We start from the raw sequence: 24,852 nt of genomic DNA, 5'->3' as shown, positions 1-24,852 counted from the left end.
AGACCCCGCTGGGCTGGCCTCTTCCAACGTGGTGCGGACCGCGCCGGGGCTCAGGAATCCGCAGACACCACCAGGCCCAGTCCCTCAGCCCGAGGCGACGGCGTCGACGTTCTTGCCGGGCGTGGCGCTCGCCCCTTTTGGCGGGCTCGGCGTCGCGAGGCCCCGCCCCCGTAGGTCTCTCCGCATTCGCGAAGGCGGGCACTGCGTTCCCATTGGCGGAGCGGGCCCTCCGAGGCTCCGCCCCCTCCCGGGCCCGACGCGAGCACGTTGGTGGCCGGGGCCGGTGGGGGAAGCCGCCCAGGTGGGAAGCGGCTCTCGGAAGGGGGCGAACGGCGCGCTGGGGCCTCCTTGACGTTCGGGAGGCGTCTGTGCGGGCGAGCGCGGCCCCCGGGGGCGGGCAGGGGAGAATCCGGCGGCGGGCCAGCCCCGCCGTCCTTTCCCCCCGCACGCCCGTCGACCTTGTGGGCGGAAGCTTCCCAGAGCTGCTCACTCCCGCGCCATGGCGACTGCTGCGGAGACCGAGGCCTCTTCGACGGACGGGAGCTGGGGAGGCGGCGGCGGAGACGACGGGATGAAACCAGCGCTTCCGGAGCCGGAGTCCTCGCCACAAGATGGCGGCGGCGGCGGCGGCAGTGGCTTCTCCGCCGCGGAGGTCGGCGGCGGCGCGGGGCCCGAGGAGACCGCCCGGAGCCACTGCCACGAGCAGCCTCAGCACGCTTCCGAGGCGGCCGCGGCCGCTGTCCCCAAAGGCGCCGAAGAGCCGGAAAGGCCCGTTAGGCGGAGTTTTCAGATCCCCAGGAAGAGCAGAGAAAAGAAAGGTGGTGCCTCCCCTCCTCCCCGATCCCCGACCCCTCTCTCTCTCTTCTCCCCCTTCATCTTCTCACTAGGACCTCTCTGTCTCCTCTCCCACACCCACCCGACACACGTAAACACGCACGCCGGTGCGAGAGGCGAGGGTGCAAGCACGCTCCGCCGCTCCCCCTCTCCCCGTGCAAGCTGGAAGGAGCTCAGGTTTGAAGCGCGTCCATAAGGCTGCGGCTCCCGGAGAGGGAAGACGGTGCTCGGCGCCCCTCCTTCCCAACCCCCAGAAGGCAGAGAAGCTGATGTGGCCTCCTAAAGATGCTTCTGAGAAGTCCGCTTGTGGAAGTAGCCGGTGGCCGTGGATTCTGAGGCCATTGCGTTCTGAGGACAAGTGTTTCTCACTGTGGAAATTCTTCAGCCCTGTGTCTACTTGAAATGTGCTTGATGCCAGCGTCTTCTCTTACTTAGGAAATCTCCGTTAGGATATGAGCTCCATGCCCAGTGTTTCATCACACTTCATTTCCATATAGTTTTTTTTTTTTATTATTTTTAAGGCTTAGATTATGTAGGGGTCTCATGTTTAACTCCAAACTTACTGTGGCTTTTGTACTTGAAAAGGATGGGAAGGTAGGTTCTTGGTACATTAATTGCCCAGTGGAGGAAAATGAGAAGTTCGAGTATGACCAAGAATCTCCAACTTCAGATTTCTACAAAAAATACTTAGTTTTTAACATCAATATAGGAACAGGTACATTAGTTGTTTACTTTTTGAAATCTGAGTGCCATATTGTAAAACGTACAACACTTTTTTTTGTTGTTGTTAGAGTAGGTTTTTGGAATTTTCTGGATTTGGTTTAAATTTTCCCTTACCTTCATGTTACAGTTTTTTTTTTTTTTTTTAATTGCTTATTTCCCAAACCTGCGTTCTCCCTCTCCCTTGTCTTTTTTCCATTTGGACCTGGGAAGATTTAGGCGTGAAACAACGTGCACCTGGGTAACCAGCTCTATTTGCACAACTGAGATTATAAAAATACAAAGAAAATTCCTTTCTTTTTAGATGACAAAGCCAAGGAAATAGCATGAGAAACGCAGAGGAGGAAGAAATTGACCTTTGCCTACCTAATTTGAGGAATGTTTCTAGAAATATTCTTAAATGAGGTAATATACTTAAGGATGTAGGGCAAGATAGTGAATTTTCTTGGTGTAGTGAAAGTGCATGGTTGTGTTAATCCGAGAAAAGTTACTCACCCGATAGTCATTGGAGTAGGTTGGAAGTTCTTTCATATAGGATCTGATTATGAAAGTAGGGTTTTTTTTTTTTTTAACATTTTCAACCTATATCAAGCTTTCTTGACATCTCCTTTAGATTTTAAATGACCAAGGATAAGAACAAACCATCTTAAAAACAAAACAGCAAAAAAAACCCTCCGTTTTAGTTGGTTTAGCCTTGGGATTTGGTTGAAGCATGGCAAGATGGCATGTGTTAAATTGCATAAGCCAAATCCAGAAGTTGCTCTGCCTGCACTTGAAAATACTGAAAGTGGCATGGGGAATTAGGGAATATAAACCCTGCTGCTTTTGCCGTGGAGTCTTATCTATTCCTTGGGGGAAATGCTTCTATTTTCCATTTTGCTTAGGGATGCAGTTTTATGTTCATCTGTAAGGGAGGCTGTAGTTAAGGCATGGTAGACTTTTCATGTTTACTGAAAATAATTCTTAACATATAACTGTATATCAGGCCGTAGTTGTTCAAATAGTATATGATAGGGCTAAATCAAAACTTAAGAAAACCCAAAATAGAGATAGGCTCTCCTTGTCAGGCCTTGAGCTTGAAATCCTCCTGCCTAAGCCTCCCTACTAGTGGAAATTACAGGTGATAGAGACTATGATCTAGCTCTTAATGGAGAGCTTTCGACAACTATCTTACCATCTCGGATTTTATCCTAAATTGGAAGAAGTTAGTCTTGGAATTTCAAATTTTTTGTAGGAAAACACAGTTTATCACTTTAGAATAATTACAAGAGTGTTTTTGTTCTTCGTTTCGTGACCGGGTCTCTTATGTAGTCATTGCCGGCCTGGAACTTGCTATTTAGACCAGGCTGGCCTGGAACTCAGAGACCCACTTGCCTCTGCTTCCCAGGTGCTGGGATTAAAGGCGAGCATCATCATACCCATGCCTGTTTCTTATTTTTTTCTTAACATCACATAATAGGTTTATAGTGAGCAATAGAGAACAAGTTGTTGGAAGAAAGGAAAAAAACAAACAGTATAGGCATTGGTTTCTTTCCAACATAGTTAACTGGAAGGTTTGAAAACTATGGTGTACTATTGGTCATCTGACTTCCTAGATTAAAATTTTTTACAGATAGGTTTTGAATTTTTCTTTTTTCTTTTTCTTTCTTTCTTTCTTTCTTTCTTTTTTTTTTTTTTTTTTTTTTTTTTTTTTTTTTTTTTTTTTTTTTTTTTTTGTTTTTTTCGAGACAGGGTTTCCCTGTAGCTTCTAGAGCCTGTCCTGGAACTAGCTCTTGTAGACCAGGCTGGCCTCGAACTCCTGCCTCTGCCTCCTGAGTGCTGGGATTAAAGGCGTGTGCCACCATTGCCTGGCCTGGTCTTGAATTTTTCAACATCAAGTTTTGTTGCATTCATATCCTAATAGACTTGACTGCTTTCTGGTGAAATTTAAAGTTAGGGTGTTAATTTTTAAAAAAATCTTAAAAGTAAATACTATCAAGTATAATTTGTTGACTTTAAAGTTATAACAGAGACAGATCTTGCTGCACGGCCCATCTGGATCAAACATAGCAGTTCTTTTGCCTCAAGTATCCTAAGTGCTATGATTTCATACCTATAGTGACTTGTCCAGCTCTTAAACGTTTACTTGATCTTTCCTTGACCATGATAGTATCTAAATACAGCCATTTTAGAGGCGTAATACTACTAGCAAGCAATTGATAGTAACTTAATACTTGCTCTAAACTTTGAGTATAATAACATTCTCAAGAATTCTTTGTGATAGGCATTATGTCCATTTTATGGAAAAAACTGAAATACTAAGAAGTAACTTGTCAATTAGTAAATGGTGGAGATGGAATTTGAACATATGTGTAAACTATTTGGAACTACTCTGTGTCGCGAGGTTATTTTTAATTGTCTAAATTTTATTTTTACTTTAGGGAGGCGGGGTTTATTTTGGCTCACAGTTTCAGAGAATAGTCTATCATGTCCTAACAGCAAAAGCCTGGCAGTTGACCACATTCATACATACACAGTCAGAGAAAGATGAGAATCCCCTTCACCCACCCCTCTTTGAGGCAGGAGCTCCCTGTGTTAGCTCAGGCTGACCTCAAACTTGATACTGCTGTCTTAGCCTTTTTAGTGTTGAGTTTATGGCTTGTGTTGCTACCAATGGCATTATAATTAGAATTAAACAGGACAGGCTCCAAAGCTACAGAGAAATCCTGTCTTGAAAAACCAAAAAAAAAAAAAAAAAAAAAAAATAGAATTAAAGTTAGCTTTTGATCAGCTGTATGAGAAACCAATGAAATTAGAATAGCCTATATTCAACCTTGGGGAGAATTTGAGATTAAATACTGGGGGATTATATGTTTTGAAAAGTTTTGTATTTTAATTTTTTTTCAGAGCAGATAGAGATTTATTAAATTGTGAGAACGCCCAAGAGTGGGAGGGAGTCCAAGGGATGACTACCTATATTTTACTGATTTTGATGTGTGGTGTGTATTTATTGGTTGGGCTGTTTTCTGTGGTATAGAAAACCATGAGAATTGCATTGGCCTACATCTGCATTGCCATGTTTTATTCTACATTTGGTATGTCATCAAAAGTAAATTAAAATTAATAATTGAATTTGACAGTACTCTCCAAAGTTCTTAGACTAGTGGTACAATTTCTAAAAAAAGTTCATCTTTTTTAACAAAATTTGCAGTGACTTTTTTTTTTTTCTTTTAAAGACCAGGTTTTACTATAGCCCAGGCTGGATTTACTTCCTGCCTCCAACTCCCCATTTGCATAAATTGGACCTGGCTCTGTAGTTGTTCTTTTGAGCTGTGGTGTTTTAGTAGTTGGATATGGATAACTGGATTTTGAAAAGAATGATTTTCTTTACATAGAAGTAAACCTGAGCAAGAAATTTAATTTGCTGGCTCGTGTTGACTTATGCCAGTGTATTTGTAACTATGTTCATTCAACATTGATGTAGAAATGAAACACATTCTTAAAACATGAGTAATTTTTTTTTTTTAGATAAAAAAGCCATTTACAAGTCAGTAGTGGCCGGGTCTCAGCATTTGGGAGGCAGAGGCAGGCGGATCTCTGAGTTCGAGGTCAGCCTGGTCTACAAGAGCTAATTCCAGGACAGGCACTGAAGCTACAGAGAAACCTTGTCTCAAAAAACCAAAAAAAAAAAAAACAAAACAAAAAAAAACCCAAATCAGTTGTGAACAAATGGAGACACATTGTATGATAGTAGTTAGGACCAGTAGAAACCAGCCTTGGGCTCATAATCACAGACCACCGTTGGTCACTAGTTGCCTTGCCGATTATTTCCTTTTCTTCCATGTAGTTCAGGCTGGCTTCCCCTTTTCTTTCTAGATAGGATTTCTCTCTGTGGCCCTGGCTATCCTGAAACTTGGCTCTGTAGACAGACCAGTTTGGCCTCAAACTCAGAGATTTCTTATGCCTCCAAGTGCTCTATAATTGAAGGTATGCACCACCACTGTTGGCAGTTTTCAACTTTTTATTAGCATATATTATATACAATAATGGCTTAATGGGTTTCATTATATTTTCATACATGTACATAATGTCATAATCCCATTACCCTTTTTTGTGTCCCTTTAAACACTTTATTTTTAAAAATTATATGTGTATTGATATTTTGTATGTCTGCACCTTTTGTAGACTGAACAACCCTAAGCCTCTCACCTCCCCCCTACCCCCTCTCCACCCTCACCAATGTTGAGATGGGTGCTAGCTGGAAAGGGGATTAACAAGCAGAAGGGCTATAAGATCACTGGCTGCTCTTCTAGGACAGTGATTTAGTTGGGTTCCCAGCACCCACATGGTAGGGGATCTGATGGTGAACACATGGTTTAGAATTATCTCCCACCCCATCAACCATTAACAGTATACATCCTCAGAGAGGAATGGAACACTAGCATCCCTTCTCTGTCTTGTATAGGTCATGCATAGGTAATCACGGGGTTGACTTAAATGCCGCCCTTTATTGACTTGTACATTCTCAGTGTCCCTTCTTATCCAGTGTTGCTAGACCTTGGAGGGAGTAATAGATGCCACTTATTCTCTGCTTATAATAGTCACTCATTGCAAAATGACCAGAGCTGACAGCAGCACTCTTCTACGGACTTGCCTCCAGCTTGATTCTCCGTCCCAGCCTCCTAAATACTGGGATTATAGATAGATGCCACCACATGTACCTGGAATCTTTTTGTGTTCTTGTGGTTTTGGGATGGAACTCATGACTTTCTACATGCCAGAAAAGTGCTCTACTGAGATACATTGAAGTACCTTCCATTGCCTGCTGTAGTTATAATTTATAATTACTTTTAAGTCGGAAAACTTAGATTCTGTGTTTTGATAGCAATGTTCCATGTTTCCTAAAGTTTAGCATACATGTATATATAATACAAGGAGGTCATACTGGCACAAAATCAATCGGTCAAATTGAGGAAAATGTTCTTTGATTAAAGAACAAAGTTGCTATTCTTTGCTATTGTTTTGTGGGTGTGGCAGTAGGGAAGGAACCCAGGGAAGGCTTCTATCATTATCTATCTTAACTTTTGATCTTGAGTTAGTGTCTCATTTAAGATGCTCAAACTAGTCCTGAAATCACTGTAACCCAGGGTGGTCTAGTATTTGGTGTCATTGTACTTCAGACCCTGAGTAGTTGCGATTACAGGCCTGTGCTGCCAGGCATAGGTTAAACTTAGAACTTGACTGATGTTTGTTTTTATTTTTTATTTTATTTGAAACAAGGTTATTTCTATGTGGTCTAGGCTGACTAAAAACTCAATTCTGCCTCAGCTGTTCTGTAATTACAGGTATGTGTTACATACCTGACCTAAAAAATTTGGGGGGCGGGGATTGCAATGCTATATCTGGAAATAGCACATACCTTTAATCCCAGCACTTGGGAGGCAGAGGCAGGTGGATCTCTGTGAGTTCGAGGCCAGCCTGGCCTACAAGAGCTAGTTCCAGGACAGGCTCCAAAGAAACACAGAGAAACCATGTCTCAAAAAATGAATAGAAAAAAGAAAATTCTATTTTTTTTTTATATTTTTGGTTTTTCGAGACAGGGATTCTCTGTAGCTTTGGAGCCTGTCTTGGAACTCACTCTGTAGATCAGGCTGGCCTCAAACTCAGAGTTCCGCCTGCCTCTGCCTCCCGAGTGCTGGGATTAAAGCCATGCGCCACCACCGCCCGGCGAAAATTCTAGAATTTTAATTCTGGTTTTGTTTTTTAACCTTTTTTGAGACATAGTCTAACTATATAGACCAAGCTGACCTTGAACTCACTATGTATCCCAGGTTGGACTTAAACTTGTATCATTTCTTTTCTTCGCCTCTGGATTTACAGACAGTCAACACTGCATTTGGCTCTGGTTCTGATTCTTTAGTACCTATCTGTTTTTCTCTTACCTCAATTATCTCTAAATGTCCTAGATGTGTGTTTGGAGGCAAAATATCCATACACTTAAACAAAGGCCTTAAAAAAAGACGGGGTGGAGAACGTGTTAGAAGTCAGTTTCTCTTTTAAAACAGTTTATTTCCTGTGCGCACATATTTCTGGTGTGCAAAATAAGGATACAATTAAATTTCTTTTGATCTGATTCGGTATCTCATATCTACACATAATCTTAGAGCCAGAGAACCTGAATTTGAGTCCCACCTACCTAATTATCCATCATAACTGTTACCTGTCTCAGGTTAGTTTGTTTTGTTGCTTGTTTCAGTTTTGAGAAAGAAGCATATTGTATTGGTGGGTTTTTTCTTTTTTTCTTTTTCCCCGAGACACGGTTTTTCTTATAACCTGTCTGTCTTGGAACTTGCTCTATAGACCAGTTTGGCCTCAAACTCACTCCGGCCTCTGCCTTCCAAGTGCTGGGATTAAAAGTGTGCGCCACCACCGCCCGTGTATTTTTGTGTTTCTGATAGTTGAGATTACGCATATAAAGGTTTCAGTATCAAAGTGTTGGTGACCTAGTGATAAGACTCAGTAGCTGTCAGAATCCAGGAAGTAGTGTATTGGATAGTGACTTTACTAAACAGATCACCAGGGAATGTGCAAAGGGTAAGCCTAATAAATTTCTAAACTGCCATTACCAGCAATTGAACTTGAAATCTTTAAAAGTAGATGGTGTAATTTTATTTTGTACATATAATTGTTGGGAAAAAAATCAGAGAAATAATAGTTGTGGCCTAACTAGTGAATCTGTTAGTTGTGAAATGCTTAGGATACAGGTATTTATTGTTAGACCTGAAGTAATATGATTATTTCTATTATTCCATTTTTAAGATTTATTTTCTCCCATTAGCAGGTGTTGTAGTTCTTTGTTTTTTGAGACAAGGTTTCTCTGTGTAGCTTTAGAGCCTGTCCTGAAACTCTATAGACCAGGCTGGCCTCAAACATACAAGAGATCTGCCTGCCTCTGCCGCCCCAGTGCTGGGATTAAAAAAGGTATGCGCCACTACTGCTCGGCTCTTGTAGTTATTCTTGACATGACTTTATAGGACATTGCATTGGATTCATTTGGAAATGTTTAGTACTTTACAAACAGTTAATTTATGTGACATTTGTATGTGTCTCTGTAATTTTGTATGTGTGTGTGGAGAGGTGTGGTATATGCAGGTGAGTACAGGTGCCCTTGAAGACCAAAAGCATCAAATGCCCTGGAGCTAGAGTTACAGACCTTAGGCTGTCTGACATGGGTGTTGGGAATAAAACTTAATGTTTTTTGCAAGAGCAATAAGTGCTCTTAACCACTATGCCGTTTTGCCAGCCCAGTGTTTGACTAGTATTTGTTCATGATTAGATTGGTTGGAAATAGTGTTTTCAGTTTAAGGAAAGTAATGTCTGTGTAAACTTTAAAATTTCTTTAGCAGGAGGTAACGTAACAAAAATGTTGAATCATCCACCATTCCTATAAAACAAATTTAAACATCTATTTCTCTTTTCTGTACTTGCATTTTGTTTTAAGATAGTGTTAATGTATGTATTAATGGATTTTTTTGTTAATTTCTTTTGAGATAGGGTCTTCTCTCAGTGTATGTCACTGACTGGTGTTCTGTGCAGAGCCTAGGATGACCTAGGATTGACTCAGTCTCAGCCTTTTGAACGCTGGGATATAGTTGTGCTCTACTCTGCCAAGCTAGCAAGAGCTGCTCTGCTTTCTTAATTTTTATTCTGTTTGCAGTTCTTGGAATTGAACCCAATTTTGTGCTTGCTAGAAGTGCTTTATCACTAAATCTTCACTTAAACATTTTGGTAGTTGGTGCTTGTATTCGACATAAAACTTTTGTTACTACTCTGAGAACAGAAGCACAGCCAATGTTCTGATTGACAAATCTTCCTGATTTCTGCTATTCTGTCCTGTTTTTGTTGTGACAGGGTCTACTTTGTAGCTGAATTTTATTGATACTCTGATGTGGAACTAAATTCATATGGTGTGAACCTAGGTCTAAATAGTAAATCACTTCTTTTTTTTTTTTTTTTTTTTTTTTTTGGTTTTTCAAGACAGGGTTTCTCTGTAGCTTTAGAGCCTGTCCTGGAACTAGCTCTTGTAGACCAGGCTGGCCTCGAATTCACAGAGATCCGCCTGCCTCTGCCTCCCGAGTGCTGTGATTAAAGGCGTGCACCACCACCACCACCACCCGGCTAATCACTTTTTTTCAAAAGCACACACCGCTTCCCCACCATCAGGTGTTACTGGGATTGGAACTCTAATAATAAGCGGGTCATGTGGGCCTGTTACTGTCTGTCCTAAGTCATCTTGATGTGAGAGGATAATGTTTTGAGTGTAGCATATTCATTCTCTTAGTGTGTCTTGGGGAAGCAGCTTGTGATCTATGCTTCAGTGAAAAATATTTTTTATATAAACTTTAAAAAAAAGTACTGTCTGTGTATTTTAACCATGAAATTGACTTGGCACTACTCATACTTCTACTTACAAACATGGGAAAGATAAGGTGAGCAAGTCAAGTGTATTGTGTGTTCTCACGGAGATGACACTTTAGACTGGATACATGAACAAATTTGATTGCAGGATACTTTTAGTAGTTCTTACTCTTGTTTTACCCCCACCCCCGTTTGTTTTTTTTTTTCTTTTTCTTTTTTTGCTTTTTGTTTTTTGTGGGTTTTTTTGCTTATAGTCAGTCAGTCTTTCTCCGTTTTCTACCTCTTGTTTCTACCAGGCTAGCTGACTGTGAGCTTCCTGGGAGCAGTTCTTTCTCTGCCTTTTATCTTATAACTTTACCAGAATCTGACTTTTTCTGTGGCTTTTAGGGACCCAAACTCAGGTTATTAGGCTTACACAGACAGCTAAGCCATCTCAACAGCCGCTTTTTTCCCCCAGTTACATTATTGTAACCATGTTTAATTTCTCAGGATGTTTGCTATGTTGTCTTAAAGTAGGTATACATTGGGTTTTACCTAATGCACATTGTTAGGACAATTTGTAATCAAAAACTTCATTTATAGAGATAATACTATTGTGATACATACCTAGTTAAAGAATGGCTATGCCACTTGACATTGTATCTTTTATATTCTAATAAAAAAAAACAAAGTACAGTAAACAGCTTATTTATAATTAGCTTTCAGGTGGCATACTTTTTTTACTTACATTTAAATTATGTGTCTGTGTGTCAGGGGATGTACTCTCGGGTGCAGGTGTTTAAGGAAGCCAAAGGTGTCAGATTCCCTGAAGCTGGAGTTACAGGTTATGAGCCAAATAACGAGGGTGCTGAGACTTGAACTTATGTCCTCTAGAAAAACAGTACATGCTCTTAACCACTGAGCTGTCTCTCCAGCCCTACAAAGTGGCATACTTCTAAGAGTATGTATAAAACTGAGAGTGATGGCACATGCTTATAATCGCAGTACTTGGGAGGCTGAAGCTGGAAGATGGCACGTTTGAGGTCAGTCTAAGCTACACAATGGATTTCAGACTATTGGGGATTTTTTTTTAGTGAGACCTTGTTTCAGAATATAAATATATGTACATCAGTGTTTTCATTGGAACCCAAAAGTTACTTTAGTATTTGTTGACCTTTAAATGAAAAAATACAAATGATGAATATAACTCTTTCTGTGAATAATTCTGTCTACAGTAAAAAAGTATGCCTTGATTTGTGGAAAGTTTATATGTATAGATCTGGTATTTGAAATTAATTGAATGAAATTTTTATGTAAACATTAGAAATTTAAGGTTATTAAGCATTATTTAAGGTTATTGTTTGTTGGCTTTTTTTATTTTGAGGTAGGATCTTACTATGTAGTCCTGGCTGGCCTGGAACTCAGTCTGTAGACCAGACTGGCCACAGACTAAGAGATCTGCCTATCTTGAACGTTGTGATTAAAGGCATGTGCCACTGTGCTTGGTTACTATACCAAATAGGTTAGTGGGTTATTATAAAAATTCCAGTGCCAGAGAGTTGTCGTAGCTGGTAAAAGCACTCACTATGTATGTAAGCTTGATTCACCACAGTCGAAGGAGGAAACCGATCTGAAAATTGTTCTATACGTGTACATTTTGGTATGAGCATACCCACGTTCATGCATGCACACAAATTTGAGTCAGATGAGGTGAGACATGCTTATTATTTCCAGCACTTGGGAGACTAAAGAAAGGATCTGAAGTTAGCCTAGGCCGGCCAAGTGAGAATTTATATCAGAGATGGAAAAAGAAAATTAAATGGAATGTAGAATGGTAAACACAAGGCATACAAACTTAATTGTGTTAACCTTGCACCAGCTGCTTTGTTCTGCTTAGTACTTCTTTCTTTGTACTGCCTTACATAATGTATTTGACATATAATGGTTATTAGAAGTGGAATTTTCCATTTTACAATAAGAAAACGAGGCTGTTTGATTAGGTTATGTATTATGCTATAAGACCAGTAAATGACAAATCTGGTATTTCAGTTTTTTAAAACTTTACAAATCTGTTTTCTGATACTGTTATTGAAACATACGAAGCAAATGTTCTATTTTTCCTTTTTATTTAGAAGACAAGTCTCACTAAGTTGCCTAGGCCGTCCTTGAACTTGATCTGTAGTTAGCCATCAAAGAGCTAGGATAAAGTGGTGCTGCACACCTTTAACCTCAGCGATCTGAAGGCAGAGGCAAGCTACAGAACAGTCAGGGCTACACAGAGAAACCCTATTCCAACTTTAATGTTTGGTAGTTAAAAATGTTGCATTTTTATCAATAATACTATAACTTTATTGCTAAATACAAAATACCATTTTAGTTTATAGGTGCATTATCTAAAATTGAATTTTGCTTTTTTTTTTTTTAAAAGACAGGATCTTGCTATAAAGTCCTGGCTGGCCTGGACTTGTTCTCTAGATCAGGCCACCTCAAACTTTTGATTATCTTCTTTTGTTTTTCAAGTGTAGGAATTATAGACAGGAGCTCTCGTGCTGGGTTTAGGCTTTCATTTATGGTAAATCTTTATATTTGTTAAACTACCATAGTCTTAGGCATACTTTTTCAGTGTAAATAGGGATTGAGACAAATTGAGTACATGTATAGATTCCCATGAGAATTTAACAACAGATTGCCTTATGTAGCATCTTTGAGGCTTATAAAATTGCAACCTTTTTTTGTGTGTGAAGCCAGATCTGCATTGCTGAAGGAACTAGTTAGTCTAGGTAAGTCTTAATTTTTCTTCAGTGAGTTAAAAACATTATTTATGTCTGTGTGTGTATGCACATGTACACATGGTTATGCAAGGGGAGGGTAAACAACTTTTTATGAGGATTAATCTAAGGACCCAACTCAGTTGTCAGGTCTGTGCTGTAAGCACCTTCACCTGTTTGGCTGTCTAGTTGGTCATCTTCAGTGAGTTTTAATAACTCTTTCACGTCATAAAGTAACTTTTAATGCCTTTTGTTCATTTGAAGTTAGATATAAAACCAGAAAAATGTACATTTATGATAGAATAATCTTACAGTGCCTTTTTTTTTTTAATTTTTAGCACTTTTCCAGTCATTAACTCCAGGCTCTAGAGAATTTGAAGATGTTTTAAATATTCTCCATTCATCTTACCTTGAGCCATCCTCAGTAACACATTTTAACTATAGAAGAGCTTGCTTGATACATAATGAACTTTTGGAAAAAGAGGTATGTAATTAGCCTGTGGAAGAAATTCTTTTTTAAGTTTTTGAAGTGATTTCTTTGTAGTGCTAGGAATTAAACACCTGGGTTGAACTCATGCTAAGTAAGTGTTCTATCCTGAGATATATCCCCCTCCTAAATTGTATCTCTTTTATTGCTATACTCTGTTTATCTGCTGTGTTAAATTGTTACTAATGTGTAGTTCTGCATAATCCTGAAATTTAGTCATCCATATAGGGATAGCTTACTATAAGAGTACTTAATTGTAGATCGACAAGTTTTTTCCTTTTTTATATGTGTTAATTAAATGGCAACATTGAAAGATAAGATTTAATGTGTTAAGAAATAATTTTTTTTTTCTAAAAGTGCCAGCTATGTTGTTAATTTTAGTGAATTTTTTTTCTTGTGGATTCAAACAATTTCTTTTAAAAGATTGGGTCTTATGCTAGATGAGAGTGGTCAGGTTGGCCTTGAATTTGAAGTAATCCTCCTGTATCAGATTTCCAAGTGTAATTGTAGGGGAAAGTCTCCCCCATAGAAATTCTTACTGTAAAAGTATATACTAAGGGCAACTATTGACAATGAATTCTAATTTCACATACAACTTAGATGTTCTTTGAGTATAATATAGGAAAACCAGCATGTATAATTCTGATATAACACACAAATGGAATTGTAGAATGTTTAATATTTAATGCTTTCTAATGGATGTGAAATGCTGCAAAGTTTTGGTTTTATACCAGCTAGTATGCTACCAAAATTTAACTTTGAATATCTTCCTGAAAGGCACTGTTACTAGTTCTCAAAAAAATAAACATTTGGTAGTTTGATGTGGTTTCATGGTATAATAGGGATTATTTGTTAATTGTATAAGGAAATTTTATCTGAAGTTACAGTATATGGTTGAAGAGGTAGCCTGAATACAAATACAAAATGCTTGCTGTTCTATAGTTTAAGTAGATAATCTGTTTGAATCTAAAAGTAAACCCAGCAGTTTAGATTACTTGATGAATGTGGAGCATACTGTTAGGATACCAAACAGAGGCTGGCCTTGAACTCAAAGGGATCTTCCTGTTTCAGCCTCTAGACTGCTGGCTTTCCAAGTGCCATTATGCCTGTTTAAATAAATTCAACCACCTGTTACGTCCAGTTTACCATGTTAAGTGAAAAATAAAAGATAAGAAAACATCAATTTATAATCTTTGAGGAGATGGGGGAATAGTAAATATTTAATAGAAAATTGGCTAAAATTGGTAAGTACTAGATACTTTGGACTATTTTATATGGGGGATTAAAATGGGAAGAAATAAAATTGAACAATTGAATAGCAGAAAGCACTGAAAGAAAGATTTATATTTTGATAGGTTTGAGGTTTCTTAGAAAAATTTCCTTAAGGTTAATGAAACAATCATGCTAAGTAGTTATAGATAAATTTCTTTTAGTTTACAGAAAAGAGAAGAGAACTGAAGTTTGATGGTCGATTGGATAAGGAACTTTCAGAATCTTACGCATTTCTCATGGTTGATCGATACCAGGTGAGATAATTCATTTTCTATTGTAGGCCACGAGTTTCATAGTCATTCAACAATACATTTTGATAAGCATGAGGTTAACTTTTTTCCATGAAAGAGAGTATGCTGAACTCAGGTTTTCAATATTGGTGGTAGATTCCTTTACTTACTAAGCCCTCTTACCTAATCTTTGTTTATTCCTTATGATTTATCTTTATTTTTAATAAAGTGTATGGTGTGTGAACATGAGTTTGGATGTGTATTGGCTCTCCTGGAGCAAGAGTTACAGTAGTGAGCTGTAATACAAGCAGTAGCGACGTGAGTTCTGGGACTTCAATTTGAGTTCTCTATGGGCTCTTAAGCAGAGTCCTCTTTCCAGCCCTTGTTTTTTTGTTTTTGTTTTTGTTTTTTTGAGCCGTGGTCTTGCTATGTAGATCGGTTGGCCTTGACCTTGGAGGCATCTTGCTGCCAGTCATCTGTGGTTACAGGCATTTACTGTAACATAACATTTTTATTGACATATAAGTAGAAGAAATGATTCAGAGGGGCAGATTATATGTTTTGTAATTTCTTTTTCAAATGTAGCCATTGTTTCTCTGATCAGTTCTGTTTCTTCCCTTAGAGCATGCTTGATTAAACACTTTCTCTTAGGAAAACAAAATTCTCTCTCTCTCTCCATATACATATACATATATATATATATAGTTATAGTTATAATCTTACATACATACATACACACACACACACACACACATATAGTTACTATTATTGTTTTTGGTTTTTTGAGACAGGGTTTCTCTGTAGCTTTGGAACCTATTCTGGAACTACCTGTTGTAGACCAGGCTGGCATCGAACTCAAAGAGATCTGTCTACCTCTGCCTCCTGAGTGCTGGGATTAAGGTGTGCACCACCACCACCTGGCTTCATATATATTCTTTTTTTTTAAGATTTATTTATTTATTATGTATACAGTGTTCTGCCTGCATGTACACCTGCAGGTCAGAAGAGGGTACCAGATCTTATTACAGATGGTTATGAGCCACCATGTGGTTGCTGGGAATCAGGACCTTTGGAAGAACAGTCAGTGCTCTTAACAGCTGAACCATCTCTCCAGCCCCTTCATATATTTCTTATAGCCATTTTTCCCCCTTTAATTAACAGTAGTGATTAACTTTCTCTTTACTTGGGGTCGGAGAGGTGATTCAGAGATTAATATTTGCTGCTCTTCAAGAGGACCTGAGTTCAGTTCCCAGCACAAGTGCTTGTAACTCCAGCTCTAGAGAATCCACTGCCCCTTTCTGGTTTTTGAGGGCACTGCACAGACAAATACATATTGTTCATAAATAAGAGTATTAAAAATAAATCTTAAAAATTATTTAACTATTTTTGTATCTTATTTCCTTTTTGTTTGTGAGAATATGTGCTACAAGTAGCATAGATCAGGATAAGTTTGATAGGATTACCTAAGAAATTTAAGCAAGTTTTACATTAAATCTCACTATTTAACTGAAATGAATTGTGAAATTTTTGTACTGTATAGTTTGGAAGATTAGTTTTTGAAATTTTACAAATTATTATTTCCTGTTATGATTTCAAATTGAAATGTTTCATTTACTTAGGTTCAAAGCATATGTGAAAAAGGATTGCAAGTGGGCCAGTCCAAAATAACCATTCTTGGCAGTCCTTCCATGGGTAATTATTTTGGTTTTTCGTTTTTGCTTTTCATTTATTAACTGCTTTTCGTCCCTACTTAAAACTCTCAGTGTGATCTGCCTATAGTAACTGTTTATAACGAGACCAAGTTCTGAAATGTAATGCTTATTTTATTTCTTCGTTTTTGAGTTTTGCATACTTCTGATTGGTCAAATATTATGATTTAAAATGTTTCATTTTAGTCAAAATGATTTTGAAAAACGTGATTAATTTCCTGTTTTACTTTGGTTTAAGCATCAGCCTTCTTTGCTGTCTTTAGTATTTCTCTTTAAAAAAGTTGGCATATCTCCTATCCCTTTTATTATTAGTTAAATATTTGTATTAAAAAAACCTAATCAAAATATTTTTCTCTTTCTGTTAGGTGTCTATCTGTGTAGATATGCAGATCTCTTACAGGCTAATCCTTTGGAAGTTGGGGCAGTGGGAGATGTTGTTATTTTTAAAATAATGAAGGTAATTTTAAAATTTTAATTTTTATTTGTATATATCAAAGATAGCATTTAACTTGGACTTCAATTTAAAGTGATCTCATGACTTTAGGAGTTTGAATTAAAAGTCTATATTTGGTGGTATATGAAGATACTTGAGAATTTTATGTTTTGAGACAGAGTTTCTCTGTAACAGCCCTAGCTGTCCTGGAACTCATTCTGTAGGATGGCCTTGGACTCACTGCCAATTTAATATATGTGGGGGGTGCACAAGCCACAGGATGCATGTGAAGATCAGAGGAAGACTTGGGGATTGGGGGAGTTAGTTCTTCCTGCAACCTTGTGGAACCTGAGAATCAAATTCAGGTCATCAGGCTTGGTGTTTTTACCTGCTGAACTGTCTCACTGGCCTTCTCTGTCTTTTTCACAAATGTACACACATACACACACACCACACATTTAAAGTGTTTCCAAAGAAAATTTAAAAAAAAGAGAGAATAACATGTTGGTAATGTAAGTGAGCAGTTGAATAGCACTTGTATTTCCTCATTATGATAGTGTGTGTGTGTGTGTGTGTGTGTGTGTGTGTGTGTGTGTGTAGTAAAAATTAGGTTAAACATATACTTAAAATGTTTTCTTTATTTTAGGGTAAAATAAAGAGTATTTATGATCCTCTGAGTGTAAAAAGCTTGGAGCCTATGTTAAATAAAAATGCTTTGGATCCCACACCAAAGCATGAATGTCATGTGTCTAAAAATGCCAGTAGAATTACATCCCTTTTGGCTTACAGAGCCTATGAACTCACTCAGGTATGTACTTGGATCCAGTTCAATGTGAAAGATTTATTATTGTATTTATGTGTGTGTCTGTCTTCCAGTGTGTGCAAACAGGTGCTTGCACTTGTAGGCGTGTAGGCCGAAGGAAGAGGTAACAGATCAGATCAGAGCTGGAGTTACAGGATATCCACCTGGCATGTTAAGACAGTCTTGGGATCCAAACTCTGGTCCTCATGATCAAGCAAGCACTTCAGCTGCTGACCCGTCTCGCTTTAGCATCACCTTATTATATCCTGAAATGCCTGCATTTCACAACCCTAGAAAGATCTTTTCTTGTTTTGTTTTTGTTTTTTATTTTTTTCGAGACAGGGTTTCTCTAACTTTGGAGCCTATCTTGGAACTCACTTATTCCGGCTTCCTAGAAATATTGTATTGGTGAATAAAATACCATTTGCTTTTCAAAGTAAATGTCAAGCTCCTTGACTATCTTAGTTCATAAAACTTTGTTCTTTTGATTTATTACAATTCAGACTTAGGGTATATTTTTAAGCTTTACCAGATAAACAGAAAACTGTACAAGCTTTGTTCTCAAAGATTCGCCGGGCGGTGGTGGCGCACGCCTTTAATCACAGCACTCTGGAGACAGAGGCAGGTGAGTTCGAGGCCAGCCTGGTCTATAAGAGCTAGCTCCAGGACAGGTTCCAAAGCTACAGAGAAACCCTGTCTCAAAAAAAAAAAAAAAAAAAAAAAAAAATCTTTGAGACAAGGTCCCAATATGCCTCAATAATGCGCCTCATGTTGGCATTAAAGCTATATACTGGCGTTGTAAGCTTTTTGTTGAGAAGTTTGTTTTGGGTTTTTGAAACAGGTTCTCATTGTATAGTCTTTGGCAGCTTAAAACTCACTAGGTAGACTATACTGGCCTCAAATTCATTGAGGGATGTCCCTTACCTCCTAAATGCTTGGATTAAAGGTGTGTGCCATTACACTAGGCTATTTTCTCTTTTCTTTTTTGATACAGGGTCTTATGTAGGTTCAGCTTGGTCTCAAACTTTATAAGTATCAATTATTTGCAGCTGTCTTCTTAGTTAGGGTTGGTACTTTGCGTCTAATTCCCCTTCTTATTGCTGGGATTTTTATGTGGGTTGAACTTGTGTAGGTCTAGTGTGGTGAGTTCATATGTGTATCAGTCTTGTCCTGGCTAGATTATGCTGTTTCCTTGGAGTCATGTACCACATCTGGCTCTTGTAAGCTTTCTGCCTCCTCTTTGAATTGATCCTGAGCCTTGAGTGGGGAGGAGTTTGATAAAGGCATTTTTATTTAGTACTGAGTGCTACAAAGTATCTCTCTCCACACATTTTCCAGTTGTAGGTCTCTGTTAATTAAATTCCCACCTACTACAAGCTTATTTTTTTTTTTTTTTTTTTTTTTTTTTTTTGGTTTTTCAAGACAGGGTTTCTCTGCAGCTTTAGAGCCTGTCCTGGAGCTAGCTCTTGTAGACCAGGCTGGTCTCGAACTCACAGAGATCCGCCTGCCTCTGCCTCCCGAGTGCTGGGATTAAAGGCGTGCGCCACCAACGCCCGGCCAACAAGCTTATTTTGTGAGGGTTAAATGATGCACTGATTCATGGGTATAACCGTATGTCATTAGGAATCATTTTATTAATGTGTTTGTTTAGCAGAGTAATAGTAGTACGTTTTCCACTAGGGCCCATGACTTATTTTATTTAGTCCTAGGTTCTTAGCAGTGAGAGGGTTCCATCTCATGGAGTGTACCTTAATCCAATCCAAGTGCTAGTGCAATTGTGGTTCAAATGTTATTAACCAAATATCTTTCAAGCAAATTGCTGTTGTAGGTCAAAGTTTATAGCTGAGTAATACTGATGATTGATTTTCTCTGGTAGCGTGTACTTTCCAGCACCATGAATAGTTGGGTACCAGCCCAGTTTCTGCATGTTTAATTGACATAATGTCTTCAGCAGTAGGGCCTGATCATCAGGTTGTAGAGGGTAACCAGTAAACTTGACAGTAACCTGTCTTGTTTGGATGGATTTGTGGTAGGTACCTTTTTGGCCAACAACTCAACAAGATGTAACCCGTTATTGGCCCTGAGGGTTTTTACTTGGTAATGTAAGATATCTAGTTGTGGACATTGTTCTCTTGTATTATATGGTGAGCCTAGAAATAATCTTCAAAATTTTTGTTGGGGCTGGACAGGCGGCAGGCAAATCAGAAAGGTCATTGGCTAGTCTTCCAGAGGACCTGAATGTGATGGTTGACAGTTGACAAATGTTTGTAACTCCAGTTCCAAGGGACCAGATGCCTTCTGGCTTCCTCAGGCACCAGGGTAGACATATATATAGGCAAATGCTCAAAAACATAAAATAATAACAAAAGCTTTCTGCAGTATTTGTGGAAAATAGTTTGTTAGCTCCTTGTTGAAGTGTCTTAGTGGAGGCCTATGACTGGGGGTTTTAACCAAAATTATTCTCATGAAAGGCGTTAGGCGCTCCCTCAGTTCACTGTTTTTGATGATGCGTTGTTGGTAGACTTGAAATACAGTTAGTGACTGGGTTTTCTAGCACTTATAAACAAGAGCTTTAGATTAAAAAAAAAACCTTTTGGAAGAATTTTGAAACATTATTGAAATTAGTAATTTCCCAGGAAAACGGACTTGATTATAGACTCAGGCCTTCTTTCTCAGTTTTCTGCAGTCAGAAAACTCCAGCATTGATGACTAGAGGGGGAAGGGCAGAGGCTTGTGAGTTGAGAAAGTAATCAACTTGACTTTTACATTTATAGTCTTCTTTTGCACTAACACAGAAAATGATACTTAATATTGGTTGAAATTTTGTCCTTAGTATTTTACTTTTTGGTTTTTTAAGGCAAGGTTTCTTTGTATAACCGTCCTGAAACTAGCTCTTGTAGACGATGCTGGCCTCGGACTCACAGAGATCCACCTGCCTCTGTTTCCTGGCAGTATTTTACTTTTTTAATCAAGTTGACTTCTGGGCTGACATTGCTTAGATTCCATTTTATAGTATTTTCATTAGAAAGTTAATTGCACATTCCTGTTGTCATCACTTCAGAAGTAAACTTCAGGGATACCTTGGCATCTGGTATATAGAATGCATAGAAAGTACCAATTTTTGTTTCGGTGAAGTAGATGAGCTCAAGGAAATTTCTTTCCTGCCTGAGCTGCTTAGGTGATACTTTAATAAAATATCTTCTTTACTACTTGCCTATTCTGAAATGTTAATTTTGTGCTTTCTTATTTTTAGTATTATTTTTATGAGTATGGCTTTGATGAACTAAGACAAAGGCCAAGACATGTTTGTCCATATGCAGTTGTGTCTTTTACTTACAAAGATGATAAACAAACTGCAAAGTTTGTGTCTTCACTGAGGTAAGACAAGTTTACACAGAAAAATAGTTCAGAAGTTACCATTGTCCTCTTCAACTTTTTTGACTTTATCTAGTTAGGAACTAAAATGTGCTTTTATTTACCTAGCAACTGAGTTGTGGGGGCCCCCCTTCCACTCACTCCCCCTCCTCCTTTCCACTCACTCTTCCCCCCTCCCTTCCTTCCTGTTTTTTTTTTTTCCTGAAGGTTTATCTGTATTTTAATAAATAGCAGTTTTGAAAAGTGAAATTTTAACTGGTTATGTGGTATATGCTTGTACTCCCAGCACTTGGGACATAGAGGTCAGTCGTGGCTGTCCAGTAAGTTTGGAGCCATCTTTACTATGAGTCCCTGCCTTCCCCAAACAGAAATTTTATGTTTTTAGCTCTCTTAGAATCGAGTTTCTATAAAGCTCTGTCCCAGAGAAATGAAATATTTAATGGAATTCTTAGACATTCCTAGTCTTAAGACTCAGGTGATATTTTCTTTTGAGTTCATAAACATAATGTAACTTCTCAAACTATCTAAAAAACAAACATATCTTTATAGGGTGATCTCTGTTGGCTTTTAAAGTCAAATGTGCTTGATAAAGAACACTCTGGTTGTTTTGGTTTTCTTTTTGGAGCTAGAGTTGTCTTGTATACTGTAGCCCAGTCAGGCCTGGAGCTTACTATTGCTAGAACTCAGGTTTAAGATTGAGAAGATCCTGCCTCAGCCTCTTGAGCATTGGTATGAGCTACCAATTCCTTCCTACTGATACAGTACTTTTTTCCCCCCATACTTGGTGAGACCTCAAAACCTCTACAAGTACCAGTTCATATAATGCAGAGTTGGGTTTCTCCTTTTGCTTCATATATATGAATGCTGACATAACACATTTATTATAGTATTTTTTTCATAGATGATCTTTAAAAGACATAACCACTTATAATTATGAAAGTCATATTCCTGAAAATAGTAACTGCCCCCCTTTCATCTCCTATGTGTGTGTGTGTGTGTGTCTGTCTGTCTGTCTGTCTTTTGGTAAAGTCTGTGTAGTTATGGCTGTCTTGCAACTCGCTGTGTAGACCAGACTGGTCTCAAACTACAAAGATCCACCTTCCTCTGCCTCCTGAATGTTGAGTGCCTGGCTCTTTTCCTACTTTGTTGAATCCCTTCTGTTGACCCCCAGATTGATCCAGACAAACATTGATGAGACATCCACCCTGTGCTCTGAATGTGCCATGAGGACTCTTGCCTTGGGACCCACATTTACTGCTATTCCTTTCCCTAGTTCCTGCATAGCTGTTTCTTGTGTTTCCTCTAGCCTTTGCTATCATTGGATGTTCTCTTGAGTTTTGGTTTTTATTTATTATTTTTAATATAAACTCTTGTACTTGATTTTGTGTAGCTCTTGAAATCATAATCTAATAAACTGTACTTGTTGATAATTACCTTTCTTCATCATTAGATTGTAATTTGTTTGAAATAGGGACTGTCTTCTGTTTATACTTAGAATTCTGTTACCTAGAATTATGCCTAATAAATAATAAGAGCTTAAATATTTGTTACATGGCTAAGGATGTATTTGTATAGAAAGGGCATTTTTTTCTAATCATATTTTCAAGATATATATATATATATATATATATATCTTGAAATGTGTGTGTATATGTATATATATATACATATATATATTTGACAAAGGTATTAATAGTCTTCTGTCTGTAAATGGATACTTTTGAAAATATAAAACAGCTTTCATAAATTTTGGCAAATCAGTAATAGAACAGTAAGCACTTCTCTAAGAACTAGATTTACTAAGTTTTGTAAAGAATAAGTTTTCTTACTTGCAAGAATTTTGTTCTTTTCTGTAGTTCCATTGGAAATGGCACTCACAGGATGGTGCTTTAGTTCAGTTTAAATTGCTTGCTGTACGTGTGAGGTTATAGGTTCCATCCCCAGCCCTGGAAAATACAACAGCACCAACAAAAACACAGAAAGTATGTCAGGGTCCTAAATGTTAACTTTCATGTTGCTTCCAATCAGTAATAATTTTCCTTTCTTTTTAAAAAATTATTTGTAGATCTAACAGCTTTAATGCAGATAGAAACATAGGTAAGAGTCTTATTTTTTTTTACTTTTATAAGTTGAAAGTATAAACAGTGAAAATTTAATAAGTTCAGTGTTTCTTATTCATAATATGAAATATAAAACAAGTGAGGTCATGTTATATGTAGCATCAGTATTTGGTCATTTAAACATAAGGACTCTTTTTAGAATATGCTACTGCTTCTGAAGATGGACCAGAATCTCTAGCACTTTGAATTGAAAAAAAAAAAAAAAAGATAAATTGGGTTTTACAATTTATACAATTTATACACTTTAAAAGCATATATTCACCAGAGGTTTTTGATTTTGATGACAAAAAATCAATGCTGCCTTTTAAGTTTATCACAAAAGAGAGGAGATATTAACCAGGTTTAATACAGTCTCCTTTGGGACAGTGACTACATTGTTTGTGTTGCTTTCTAATGAGAGGACTCATTGGAAAGTTGGAATAGCTTTTTGAAGTTGGTTCATTGGTTAGGGCTAGGAATGGTTCATTGAAGCTGGAATGGTTTCTGTTAAAGGGAAAAGAAACTGAACCTAAAATCTTAACATTGTGAAGCTCTTTCCCTGATGGATATGTCACTTCTGTGTTGATTTTTTACTTAATCCTTATTTCTAGATAATTTTCATTTCTACTAAGTATTTACCTTCTGGGCTATCAAACAACTGGGCTCTTATTTCTTGTGTTTAGAAAGAGTTTACTACACACTGTGGAAAGGACAACTTTTAAATAAAGGAAAGCTTCTGTGTTACATTTCTTTGAGGTCATCCACTCGTGCCTTTTTGCCTATCAAGCTGTAAGTATATAACATTAAAATAAAATAGTGAGAAGGGGCAGAGGGAGGATCGTAAAGAAGGGGAATAAATGATAAAGTATAATGACATTTAACCCTTCATTTCATATAGCTAGGCTAAAAATTAACTTAAAAATTAAAATTATTTTATTAATTTTATTAAATAAAATTAAATTATTTGGCAGTTAAGGAGACTGAGTTTCTTTAGTTTTTTGATTGTTTTAAAAAATTTCAGTTTATCTTATTCTGGATTATTCGGAATTCACTATATAGCTCAGGCAGTCTTTCTTGTTTCAACTTCGTGTGTGATAGGGCTATAATTATATACCACCATTCCTGGGTTGCTAGCTATTTTTTCCGATATTAAATTTTATTGTGGTCTATAAAAACTTAAACATAAATGTTTATGTGTTTATAAAATGGTTGTAACTTCAGGAAGTTAATTGACAAGCTCTGATTCTCAACTTTGAATACTAGTCAGATGGATAGTCTATTCTGAGTGGTTTTAAGTCTAAAAGACTTAAAATTTTATTCTACTTAGATTTTTTTAAGCAGCTTGTATGTAGTAGACTTAAGAGTTGTCATTTTAAGCTATGTATGGTAGAACATACTTGTAATCCCAGTACATGGGAGGCTCAAGCAGAGGATCTAGAGTTCAAAGACATTGTTGGCTGCATAGTGAACTCTAGACTTCTGTGCTACAGACCATGGTGAAAGCCTGCTTCAAAACAGAAGAGGGGTGGTGGTGGCTAACACTTCTTTGTTGAAAAGAGCTTTGATGTGGTAAATTAATATACATACAGTTTATAATTCGTATAGCATGTTAGGATTAAAAGTTTTCTTATTAATATGCAGAAAATGGTGTAAATGCTTGAAGATAAAAGTCAGTGGTAGAATGCTTGCTTGCCATACAACTCATGGGTTTGATCTTCAGCATCTCCTAAAGAAGAGAATTATGCCA

General features: G+C 37.8%; 1 protein-coding gene across 3 annotated transcripts in view; it reads left to right on the top strand.

The window, feature by feature from the left end:
• Window positions 1-289: 289 nt before the first annotated feature.
• The window catches only part of Tasor (transcription activation suppressor), a 50,524-nt gene continuing 25,961 nt past the window's right edge, over window positions 290-24,852 (top strand). For all 3 annotated transcript variants that reach the window (XM_038309520.1, XM_038309519.1, XM_038309521.1), the window contains exons 1-9: window positions 290-818; window positions 13,037-13,182; window positions 14,619-14,711; window positions 16,307-16,379; window positions 16,762-16,853; window positions 17,476-17,637; window positions 20,885-21,009; window positions 23,072-23,103; window positions 23,789-23,894. In XM_038309520.1, the coding sequence (XP_038165448.1) occupies window positions 500-818; window positions 13,037-13,182; window positions 14,619-14,711; window positions 16,307-16,379; window positions 16,762-16,853; window positions 17,476-17,637; window positions 20,885-21,009; window positions 23,072-23,103; window positions 23,789-23,894 (1,148 nt within the window). In that variant the 5' untranslated portion in view covers window positions 290-499. The remainder of the gene's footprint in view (window positions 819-13,036; window positions 13,183-14,618; window positions 14,712-16,306; window positions 16,380-16,761; window positions 16,854-17,475; window positions 17,638-20,884; window positions 21,010-23,071; window positions 23,104-23,788; window positions 23,895-24,852) is intronic.

This window comes from Arvicola amphibius, chromosome 12 (genome assembly GCF_903992535.2).
Source record: "Arvicola amphibius chromosome 12, mArvAmp1.2, whole genome shotgun sequence".
Taxonomy (NCBI): Eukaryota; Metazoa; Chordata; class Mammalia; order Rodentia; family Cricetidae; genus Arvicola; species Arvicola amphibius.
Note: the sequence above shows the minus strand (reverse complement) of the source record. Positions and strands in the feature narration are given on the sequence as shown.